The sequence below is a fragment of the Priapulus caudatus genome, unplaced genomic scaffold (genome assembly GCF_000485595.1).
Source record: "Priapulus caudatus unplaced genomic scaffold, Priapulus_caudatus-5.0.1 Scaffold21, whole genome shotgun sequence".
Taxonomy (NCBI): domain Eukaryota; kingdom Metazoa; phylum Priapulida; class Priapulimorpha; order Priapulimorphida; family Priapulidae; genus Priapulus; species Priapulus caudatus.
The window spans coordinates 409,489-421,617 of NW_014577082.1; the positions used below are offsets into that span (position 1 = coordinate 409,489).

At 41.2% G+C, this 12,129-nt stretch overlaps 1 protein-coding gene across 3 annotated transcripts in view; it reads right to left on the bottom strand.

Annotated features, from left to right (window-relative positions):
- LOC106812845 (leucine--tRNA ligase, cytoplasmic-like) overlaps positions 1-12,129 on the bottom strand; it is a 28,485-nt gene that overhangs the window by 8,310 nt on the left and 8,046 nt on the right. For 2 of the 3 annotated variants that reach the window (XM_014816831.1, XM_014816839.1), the window contains exons 3-19: positions 10,412-10,499; positions 9,970-10,036; positions 9,579-9,748; positions 8,484-8,645; positions 7,869-7,981; positions 7,562-7,625; positions 7,072-7,139; positions 6,562-6,787; positions 6,244-6,331; positions 5,815-5,945; positions 5,144-5,284; positions 4,711-4,788; positions 4,319-4,404; positions 3,959-4,107; positions 998-1,136; positions 460-672; positions 280-337 (exon numbers count right to left, since the gene is read on the bottom strand). In XM_014816831.1, coding sequence (XP_014672317.1) covers positions 280-337; positions 460-672; positions 998-1,136; positions 3,959-4,107; positions 4,319-4,404; positions 4,711-4,788; positions 5,144-5,284; positions 5,815-5,945; positions 6,244-6,331; positions 6,562-6,787; positions 7,072-7,139; positions 7,562-7,625; positions 7,869-7,981; positions 8,484-8,645; positions 9,579-9,748; positions 9,970-10,036; positions 10,412-10,499 — 2,041 coding nt within the window. Of the gene's footprint in view, positions 1-279; positions 338-459; positions 673-997; positions 1,137-3,958; positions 4,108-4,318; positions 4,405-4,710; positions 4,789-5,143; positions 5,285-5,814; positions 5,946-6,243; positions 6,332-6,561; positions 6,788-7,071; positions 7,140-7,561; positions 7,626-7,868; positions 7,982-8,483; positions 8,646-9,578; positions 9,749-9,969; positions 10,037-10,411; positions 10,500-11,336; positions 11,438-12,129 lie in introns of those variants that run through there. The other variant, XM_014816848.1, reaches the window with a different exon arrangement.

The window sequence follows — 12,129 nt, forward strand, 5'->3', positions numbered from 1 at the left end:
TCGCACGGACGGACGCTCGCACGGACGGACGATCATGCGATTCTACAAGCTGCATCTGACTACGTCAAATGAGCTAATAATAATAATAAGCAATGGACACATGCCCAGACACAATCACAGCATAATCTGACAACATTAGAAAACATCTGACAACATTTTTCAATAGACTATGGAATGACAATATCATATGAAAACGAGCTACAAACTACCTAGAGTGATTGTAACCAAATAACTTTGACACAGTGTCGGCTCAATCTATCGACGTGCAACAGGCTATACCTTCTCAGAGTTCAGTAACAGATGTCCGTTCGCTCTTACTGCCTTCGGCCACTTTGTTCTACAGACGAAAAGTACACAAACTTATACAACAGCTTCAACAAGATACAGAGGCAGCAAAAAATTGTGATGGCAGACCACAAAAAAACATCACTACTTTCCCCAGCTTTGAGAATAACGCACCTGTCGTTGGGCCAGATGGCACAGTGGTTGTAGAGATAGTAGGTCAGGTGGTTGGGGATGAGATCCTTGCCAGACACACGCAGGTCAACGCCGTACCAGTGCTCAAACTCCTTCTTCATCACATCCAAGTTGCTCTTAGTAATGCTCGTCTTTGGAAAGGGAGCATCCTTGAAGAAGACATAGTCCCACACTTCTGGGGTCAACTGCTCTGGCCTGCCAAATTCAAAATGCCATACAGTAATATACCTACGTTATGTATGGGTGTATATAAGTAAACAAAGTTATAACCCAAGGTACGTATTACCGCAACCTAACTTATTATAAGCTATATGTACATATATATGCATTAATGTACATAGAACAAAGAAACGATTTTCAGGTATTGTTAACTAAGCATATATATATACTGTATGAAATGGGATTAACGGGACAATATGTGCAGAAATATAGGTAGGGAAATAATACATGTAATATCAATGATATCATATGCTACAACCCTCAATCGAAGGGCACTAGAGTCAATATATTGTGCATCTACCTTATATTAAGCGGACTCTTGCCACTGCCATCGTATACACCGCCCTGCAGGAGGTGTGACACCGTGTAGTAAGCCATGTAGATGGTAGAATCCGACAGCGACTCAATCAGATACTGTGGGTCCCACGGCAGTTTCGTGCCTGTAACGTTGTTTCGCGTACTCGTAAAGACGTCTATTAATGACTGCTACGCTGCGAAGCAACGCTCTGCAGTCGTAAAAAATGGCTATGAACAACGTCGCCATTAGGGGGCATCCATAATTAACTGCCACAATGACTGCGACATTAGTGGGCAAAGCTTGGCAGTTGCAAACACAATTACGACGTAGAACGAAAGTCCCGTCTCCAGTATTAGTAAATATAGTAATACTAAAACCAATAGGGACGTAAAAGAACCAATGAGGGTGCAAAAAAAAAAACTCTGGCTGTTAACACCCTCAGTGCCATTTAGCTAAAAAGGCTAACTACCTGGCTGTACCCAAGCTAGGTCACACCCCATGGCTAGCTATAGCCCTGGATGTTTAATTATTCCTTACGAACTGTCCAGTATAGAAGTAGAAGTAGAAGAAAGCAACGACCAATGAGCAGCCATGTTAAATGTGCAATCCAACTAATACCTGACAAGTAATATCGCTGGAAGATGGAAATATAGAATGCCCCTTAAAAACAATAATAATAATAACAATAACTAGAGTACTCGGAGAGCACAGACTTCCGCCAAGACAGCTGAATTCTCTCACTGTGAAATTTTTTATTTATTAATTAATTAATTAAGTTTGAGAAATTAATTATTAATTAAATTAATTAAATAATTTATTGCATTCCGGATACGGAGCACTATTTGATAGATAGATATTCGCTGAGATGCGAGCGTGGCAGGTGGGCGGAGGAGCTGTGTGGTGCCCTTAGCCTGTGGTGTGCGTGTTTGTAAGTCTACAGCCAGGCGCACGAGACTAGGCGGAAGTGAACTGAAACGTGCTGTTCCAACACCCACACACCAAACTCAAACACCGCCGGTAGAACCATAACTCCGCGGCAAGCACCCCTGGCGAGGATACTATTAGGAAGAAGGCAGAAAGAAGAATACTGATAAAAGAACTGAGAGCACGGGGGCCCCACGGTGCACGCCGACTCCCCCGCCCTCGAAGAGCACAGACCTCAACCCCGCCAAGGCCAGCCACTAATACCTAAAGTGAAAATTAATTAATTAATTAATAATTATATTAATTATTAAATTACATAATTAATTGGATCGGCGGATCACCACAAAAATGTAATCAGTTCTAAGTTACCCATTTCTGACCTATCCTGAAAAATTTTATTATTAATTGATTAGTTAATTAATTAATTGGATCCGGATACGACCAAAAATTCATCAATTCTAAGTTGGGCGATTTCTGACCTATCCTGAAAAATTTATGACAATCCGTCCATAAATTTTTCAGTTAGGCTGTACACAAACAAACCCACAAACCCACAAACAAACAGTCAAACACACGCCGGTGAAAACAACCTCCTGACACCCTTACTTGGCGGAGGTAATGATAAGCTGAACAACAAGTGCCGCAGAGAGCGATAGGGCTCATCTGGTGTCTGGTGTTCTGCTTATAAATTCATTTGTGCATAGCAAGACGTCCTATACATACGTTAATTTCTAACCCACAAAAAACAACACTTTAAACTAGTGTAATAAATTCCGATAGATTGGCGGGCCGCTATCAAAAGCATCGTTGCATCGGTCAGCCAAGAGCATATGCAGCAATGGCAGCTCTCAGTGTGACGAGCGGATTGCAAAAACGCAGGAGCCGAATAATTACCATATTATTACTATACATAACGTGCGTTCTATGGTGTCAGGTAATAACTACATTAAACCCCTTGGCGGGCACATCTGGCTCGTTAAAAAATAGCTCAATGGTTGATACAACCAGAGGCAGCTCGTGCAAGATTACAATTTAGCAGCAATACGATAGCAAATATATGTAAACTAATTTCAGTACAAGGTAGGCCAGTGATTAGTGGACCAAATAAGCTCAAGAACGTACACACTTGCATCTATATTGGTGCCAAAATTTGAGGAGAAAATTCAGTTGAGGAAATCCGCAGCCTCACTCCTGGTAATTATTTGAGTGCTAGTGACTGTATTCCAACTATTCATAATGTACACTACAGAATCTCATATATAAGTCTGCTCATTATCTCCTAAGTAAGCGGTTGTTCAAGTAAGAGTTATGTGTGGAATTTCACTGTAAAATGGAGCTTTCGCACAACCACCAGGACTACTGCCGCCACGGAGTTTGAGAAACAAATCAATGTTTAACCCTCCTCTTGAGGTGCAAAAGGTTATCCGACACTTTACTCTTCGCATGTCAGCAGAAAGTACATTTCATGGTCCTTTCAATCAAAGCCTAAAAATGCTAGGTCAACCGCTGGAAACAAAAAAGGTTTTTCATCACTCCGTCCAGAGCCATGTCCTCAGAAAATGTCTAAAATCTGCCCTGTGCCCCATTGACCTTTGACCTGTGACCTCCAATTTCCGCACAGTGATGGCTTTTCCTACCATGATGCTATACACCGACTATCACGAGCCTAGGTCGAGCCGTTTAGATTTGTGCCGTAATTCTGCATTTCCTCCCTATACCTTAAGTTACCTTATACCTTAAGTTCCTAAGGTACAGTAAGGTACTTTCCTCCCTATACCTTAAGTTACCTTAAGGAGGGAATGTTCCCCCTTCTTTTACACCTCTTGACCTTTGACCTTTGACCTTTGGCCCCCCAGCTTCGACATTCCAACTCGTTTTCGGATTACCCCCCACGTCCCGACTTTCGAATCTGTACGTCGAGCCGTTTAGATTTGTGCCCAATTGTTGACGGACGCACGCACGGACGCACGCTCATGCGATTCTACAAGCTGCATCTGACTATGTCAGATGAGCTAATAATAAGTGACAGGCTTTGCTCACCCAGGCCATACGAACGCGAGCACGCATGCTCGTGAAGCCAATCCAGAGTTGCTAAATAATTCCTGCGCACTTCGTCCAGGTATGTCTCCATCTGATCCAGGCACTGTGTCGTCTCCTTCTTCCAGCCCTCCTCACCATAGTCCAGATACCTGCATCAGAATTTCTCCTGAACTCATGCATGTTTAAATTGTAATACAATAATTGAAAATAGTGAAATATCCAGGCCAACTCATCGAGTTTGTAAACGGACCATGACAGTTATTTTTCAAATGCCCGCTACATTAACATGATTAAGCTTAGTTACATAATGCGTACTGAAGGGAGGAGCAATAGATTACTCTATACACCAAGTCAGCTTACCACTGATCACACAGTGCGACCACGCACTCGTCACCAGACCTAGAGATGATCTTCTTCTCTGGCTCCTGATAGACAACAGCTTCATTCTGCAGCAGTGAACGCAATCAAAACTAACCAACTTGCACTTTACCGACTAGTAAAGAACGCCACTCAATCTTGCACTTAGTGATACTGTCATCATTCAAAAAAACATAAGAAAACAAAGACACTTTACATGTAAGAGAGGCCAAAAGTGTAAAGGATACCTCTGGTCAGTCAGCACATTGACGAAGTTTACACAAAGCATTTGTTGTCAACATGTGATTACAGTAAAGTGGCCATAATCATTACAATTAATATATATCTCATACTATGATCACTAATTAACATAATGCTGCTACTAATGCACTTACTCTATCAATCATCTTCTTCTGAATGGGTTTCTTAACATCCTGGACCTTCTCGCCTTTACAGTCACCCACCAGCATCACCTATAGTATGCAATTACTTTATTTTAACTTTTTTCTTATTTGAAATAGGTGGACCATCAAAAAAACGGTTACACTTCTCCAAGAGTTTATCAAGAAACCTTTGCTCTGTTGTTGATAGCTCGCTGTCATGTTCGGCTGTTCCACAAATTTACAAATATTGCCTTGTCTCTCGGATAGGAACCTACTTGATTACTCCTCTAATAATGAGTAAAGTGTGTTTATAAAACATGTTTCGTTATTTCTACTTCAGTTTTTTTTAACAGAGTTCTAAAATTTGTTACTATTTCTGAAATCCGACTGCACTCTGCTGTCCGCAGCCTGGCTCCCAACCACACGGCAAGACTGTATCACTTACACCTTCGTAGAAGCCTTTGAGGTAGACCCTCTCCTTGGCTTCAGTCAGCTTATCCTTGTCATTCTGACTCTGCACCTTCAGCTGCTCGCAGGCAGTCACGGCTGATAGATTACCGAACCCCGGAATTTCAATTATCGGCACCTACACAGAAGACAGCTCACTAGATTAGCGTGAATCTGGCAATCCGATGAGCTTCTCCTTAGCAGCCACTAGCTTTCACCCGGAGTGTATATAAGCTTAGCTGTTTAAACATACAATGAATGCAGGATGAATGCAGAACATTCAACCTGTGCCCATGGACGGTATCATAAATAATACTTCATCAACAATGACCAGTAATAAGTGTATATGACAGCAGTGACACTCACACCTCTGGCCTCCCACAATATATGATATCTCGATGCTAGCTTCTCTTCCCACCCCCAGAATGGTTCCCACCTCTACTTCATTTTCCACTCTCTCATTCTGTCTCTAGCTTTCTGTCGTCCATTATGCTTCCAAATCTTTCATCCAGTCTTTGGCTTTCTACTCTCGCTCCTCTGCGCCCATCTCTATTATCCAGTTCTCCTGATTTCTACCCTCTCCTATACTCCTTAACACCTACCCCTCTCATCTTTCAACTTCCCCTCTCTCTCATCCACTCCCAATCTATTTACTCCTTGGTCACATACGGGATCATAAGGCAGCACCATCTCATCCTTTATGCCGTATTTCTCACGGAAAGGCTGCTTCTTCTTGAGATCTCGGAGAGCAGCAAAGTCATCTGGGGCGTCTGACGGTACACTGGTGACAATCCCCGTGCCTGCAGAGAAATAATGATTAAAAGTAACATAATCCTGCATGAACATATTATATCGACACACGATAGCTACATTACTAAATTGCAAAATGCTTTACAGAGGTACTTTTAACGAAAGCTAGGGTTGCCTGAGATAGCACCTCTGCGAATGCAGTTACATGAAGTGTGGACACCTGTCTCGATGATTACAACACAATGTCTCGATGATAGCCGTTGATTATTTATAGACAATGAAAACTAGAGATGTAACATGCAAAATGTAAAGCTTTACAGTCACAACTAAATTCCATCCAACACTTACCTTTATCCTCCTTAATCGTTAGCATCGGAAGCGTATAAATCATCTTGTACTTTGTCAAAGGTGCATGCAGACCCATGCCCATTATATCCTATAAATGCAATAACTGCAATTATGCCATTATAATGCAATACATTAAATCCAATATATTTCGTTTCAATTAGAACAACATTCATGCAGGAAGCATTGTTCCAGTTTTAAGATTGCATTTACTTACAACAGAAGACATGTATAGCACATCCGTAATTCACAACAGCGATAGAGACGTAACATAACACGACGTCACCCGACTCTTTGCACATGTCGCTCGTATTTACGCACCTGTCCAACGATGTCTAGCAGGACGTCGACCTTTCCGTTGACCTTGGTGAAGCCCTGATACGCCATGTTACGTGCAGCTCTCAGCGTGCAGACAAACACCTCACCATTCGCGAGCTCATGTGCCACGTACTTCATGTCGGGACGCACCCAGCAGTTCGTCTGGCCGTACATCGTCTCCGGACGCAGGGTCGCGGCAACCAGATAGATTGGGCGGCCACCAAGTGATCTAACACAATATAGAACAATTGACTATCAAAGAGGGCAACATACAGTTTTGTGGACTGAGAAAATTAACGTTAGGCGAAACCAGAGATCAAGATAACTCAAAAGATTCCCAAGGTACACAAAACCAAGTTGGTAAAATATCAAATTTGAATATGCATATAATTCCAATTTCAATAAAATATGATGACAGTCATACATTGTTCAGGCATGCTATTTAGTTTGTAATTCAGTGTTCAAATTATTAACATAGTTTCATATTGATATATTGTTCAATCGGATCCTTACTGCAACTTTGGTGGTAAAGGCTCCACTGCTTTCATCTTGATAAGTGTGTATTCTTGAGGTCCAACTCCCTAGTCAAGCAATAATAAAATTTATAGGTAATATAAATATATAACATACAAATAAATAAATATATAATAATAAAAGACTATTATATATCAGAAGTTACGAAGCAATACAACAGGTGTGTGTGAGGATAAACGCAAAATATTTGAATAGGGACTGTGGCAAAACATTTCTCCTGCAATAAGGAATCACAGGAAAGCAATAATAACATGAAAAATGTAGTAAAGTGAGTAATTACTAATTAATTTAATTGCTATAACATTCACATCTAAAACTGTTGAACTAAATTAACCTAATACTAAACATTTAAGGATGGCACATAGTTACACATAAACAAAGGATAAATAACTAACAAATAATACATTAGTTTAAACAAATGTTCCTAGTAATGTTTAAACTTGTATAGAAACTTAATGTGTGTTTATACCTCTCCAGTACTTCTGTCGTGGTCCATACATGGCTGGTCATCTTTTGGAGAAAATATTGTATACCTGAAAATTTATCACTGGTTATGTCTAGTTTGTTTACAAGTCTATTCGTGATAGTTTAGCAGTTTGATGAAATATCGTGGATAAATGTTTTTAATTCAATTTTTTAACATTAAATCACTAATTACCTACTAATTACCCTATTCTGTTGCCTAGTCTAGTCCATGAGGTATTTTGCATGCATGATAATCATTTGGGACCCTTTGACCAAATTAAGCTGTACCATGTACACTAACGTGACACTACCTTTTGCCAAATAGGATTTTATTTCTGGCCTTCAGATGCAGAAACTGCCACCTGACAAACGAGTCGTAGTAGGGGTTGGCGTCCGTTGTGATGAAGGTGCGTCTCCAATCCACCTAATGGCAAAAAGAGATGCCTAAATTAGGGGGTTTTATACCTTAATTTGCTTAAACGTTTTACTACAATTTTTCCTTATATTCAAGGAACTCCCCGAAATTCAGGCCAAATACAATCTTTGTACTTTGTATCCCCGGTCAACAATTAGTGAACAAACTTTCGTTTCAAGTTTTTTTTGCCTCCATGACAGTAGATTGAACTTCCGTATCAGTATATTGAGTATATTAAACATGTTACTATATTTGATCAACAATAGACATGTTCTCAATGTTCAGGACTTTCTAGGTAAACAGGTTAACTCATATTCTAACTGCTTTTAAAACTAACAAACTTTATTTGTACCACTAATATGGCTTCCCCACACCTAGCCCTATTTAGACCCTAATTAACAAACAACATCTACATCTGGCTGAAGAGGTAAGTATGAAATAAGGAAAGAACACACAGAACCCTACACTCGAAAATCACGTGACAGATTTTCCACATCTTATTAATACTAACTTTGATTCCCATTTTCTTGAGATCTTCCACAGCATGCGGTGGAAAGTATCCGAGCCAGTGGCTGGGATCGGCAAATTTGGCAATCTCCTCGTCGGACATGTTCATGGAGCGCATGATCTCCCACTGGTACTTAGCACCGCCTGCCTTTGCTGCCGCCTTGCTCTACATGAAAAAAATGCTTATTTGTTAAATGCCGTCATCCCCATGGGATTTACTGAATATTTTAGTTTTGAGAGTATGTGACCTATGAGTAAAAGTATCAGGAGAAATAAGATGGATGGGTGTTTTAGGTTGTATATTGAAGCCAGTCTCCTGGTCGGGCTATGAAATACATGGTGTAAAAGCCTAAATATACGGCTGAATTTGCTTTTTATTTAAGCAATTTTTCTACAGAGAGTACATTTATCAGATGCTGATCTAATCACATGAACCGATTTAGCACTCAGACACATTTCCAGGCTAGGACAAACAACAGCTTCTCTGGACATTCTGCACAGTAATAATCTGATTAGCCATTTTCCAATGTCTTCTAAATTTCTCCTCAGCGATAATGTTGTCACCACCTTTCTCTTAATTCACCATCAAATTCATCATCTTCAAACCTACTTTAGCATACAGGATGAGCGCTAGACTCTAGCATAATTACATACAAGAGGTGCAGATGATGGGGGTGAATCAATCTGACCCAGCAAATGGATGAAAGTAACAAAAAACAGTGGATTCTCAAATGTGAAACATCAAACAGTCCTGTATAATGGCAAACCGTCCCAAACATTGCCGAGCAGTTCCGAGTAGTTGAACGGCGGGCCAGTATCAGGGAAAAAATTTCAATTTATTTTTCAGGGGCTACTTTTCAAGCTCGCGCGCATGAAAATAGCACTCTAAAATTTGGTTTCCATTGAACTCTATGCAAATTTACGGGGGCTCCTTTCGGCATTTCGGGGGCTAAATCACCCCGAGCCCCCGTGTATTTTTTTCACTGGCCAGTATAGTGTAACACGATTACAGTCAAGCGATCTGGTGGTGGAAAGCACAAACCGACCACCCGACAGGTACCGAAACGACCTACTGCTGTAACGACTGAGTGAATGCTACCTTCTTGCCCTTTGACTTGTCTACGGGAACCTCAGCGACGCTGGCCGCACTGGCCACACTCGTCATCTGCGCTGCATCCCTGTCGCCGTCGTCGTCGGGAAACTGTGGCGGATATCCATAGTCCTTCATCTCCCGCCTCAACTTGTCCGCACATGCCTTGATCGGCATTCCTGCACAACGCACGTGAGAACACTGATCGGCGGAAAGCGCACAAACACTGTGTATGCGTACATTGTCAGATACTAAAATATATCAGCAATTAGTGAGGGAAAAGTAATATTTTTGTAATATTTCTCAATGCTTATATCCAGTATGGAAATGATAATGAACTGCAAAGTAGCAATAGACCACAATATGGCATGATATTAACAAGAAATTCTGACAGATTTACCTGTACAGTGGAGCCCGAAAGGAAATAAACACTGTTTTCCATGGAGTCGCTGGTATCCGACTGCAAACTGCATGAATGTCAAAAAAACTAGAAAAAACTAGATGCATGTTTATCACGTGTTACACTATTGATAGCAAGTTGGTACCGCAAGAGAATGTAATAAGAATTAGCTATTAGAGAAAAACATGGAATAATTTTTCAATCCATAACAATGGGACAGTCGAGTGCTGTACATAGCAGTGTAACAGCTCGTGCAAGTTGATGCAAGTGCAATGCTACACTGGCTTAGTGAAGAATGATATTTATTGATAGGTTGTCAACCTCAAAAACATTTTATTATTACCAAGCTGTTATTGATACATTTCATAACATACTATTTGTCACAGAAACAGACACATGGGCATATATAGGCTCATAAACAAAAACCTCACAATTAACTCACTTCACACTTGGATAGTGAAAATGTGTGCCCAAGGTGCAGACGTCCATTCATGTATGGGTACGGAAACGTGACGAAATATTTCTCTCTCCTGGAAAAGATCATATTAATCACTTTATAATGTAGTTGAATTACATAATTATACTCATTACTTTCTTACTGCATATATACACAAGGAAGGAAAATAGGAAGAAATATTCACATTTGCCCATGAATTGAAATTAAGCCACAATAAGAATAAAATTTAAATATTTTAGAGGGCAGCAAGTGTTGCTTAGGGTAAATTTTAGGGTACCATGACAAGTCAGATGGGCACCCTGACAACTTACTTTTCATCAACACTTTATATTGCAATATACATACAAAATATGAAATACGAGGCAGGCCTGCAACCCACGAGGCAGCCCATAGCCATTGCTGTCGATAGAATTAAACTTTCAAGCGCTAGATCATGACAAATGAGGACGGCAAGGGCAGCACTTGCTCTCAGTGTCAAACTATGTCTCCACACACACGGCACGACACGACACAGCAAAACGCAGCGCCGTTGTGCTGGAAAAAAAATACATTGTGATTTCGCGCATTGTGTATGAGCGCATTGTGTTCACTCTAGTTCAGTGTTCAGAAATTATGCATGTGCTCGTTGTCCATTGGCTGATAGTGGCGCGAGCAGAACATGTGATAAAAAACAATCGCATTGATTGGTTCAACTGTCTTTCTCCATACACGGCAGCCGGCACCGTGAAACCGGGCTGGCGCCGTGCCGTGTCAGTGGAGACTGCACCATAAGATATAATAGATTTGAACTTTGCCGGTAGGGGTGAACGACGCTGTTTCCGTGGCGTTCCGTGCCGCGCCGCGTGTGTGGAGACGGGCCTTCATGGTAGAATTTGATCCTTGCTAGATATGTATCAGTATGACAGATTACCCTTCCTGTGCATTTTCTTCAAACACGTGTTCGCTGTCCCAGCGCTCCTGTACGGATTTCTCTAGCTCCAGCAGTGCATTCACCTTTGCTGTGCCCTTCCGCTGCAAATAGTCACATATCTCAGATAGAACTCTAAATCTAGCATTGGTCGGGCAAGATGGCAGTTGGATCCAGAAAGGTGTGTATAATATTACATCAGGAGTGAATACAAAATAAATGAGTGCATGAGGCCTAATTATTTGAAAGCCAACGTTTTCTAACTTTAATCTAGCTATGATTTATTATGTTGAACTCAACAACCCTGAGCTCACGAGCTACCATCATTCACCTAGCATCGTATGAAAATTTGTTTTCCTATACACGTTCATAAATTAAATCCACAAATGTAGACTCAAACATATGGCACGGTTTTGGATAATGATCACATGGAACCATATGATACATCATACAGTGACGTCCACAGCATTCTTAACAAGTGGCTGTGAACCAAAAAAAAAAAATTGAAAATCAATGATTTTGGTGGCCCGATCGGGCCACTGAAAAAAAAAGTTAGTGTCGAGCCTTGCAATATGGCTATACGCACGGCGGCCGTGTGGATAAGATTCAATATGGCTATACGCACGGCGGCCGTATGGCCGACTCAATATGGCTAGGAATGAGGAAGGGGAGAAGGGAGAAGCTGCTGGAGAAGGAGGGGGAGAAGCTGGTGGAGAAGGAGGAAGGGGAGAAGGGAGAAGGTGGTGGAGAAGGAGGAAGGGGAGAAGGGAGAAGGTGGTGGTGAAGGAGGAAGGGA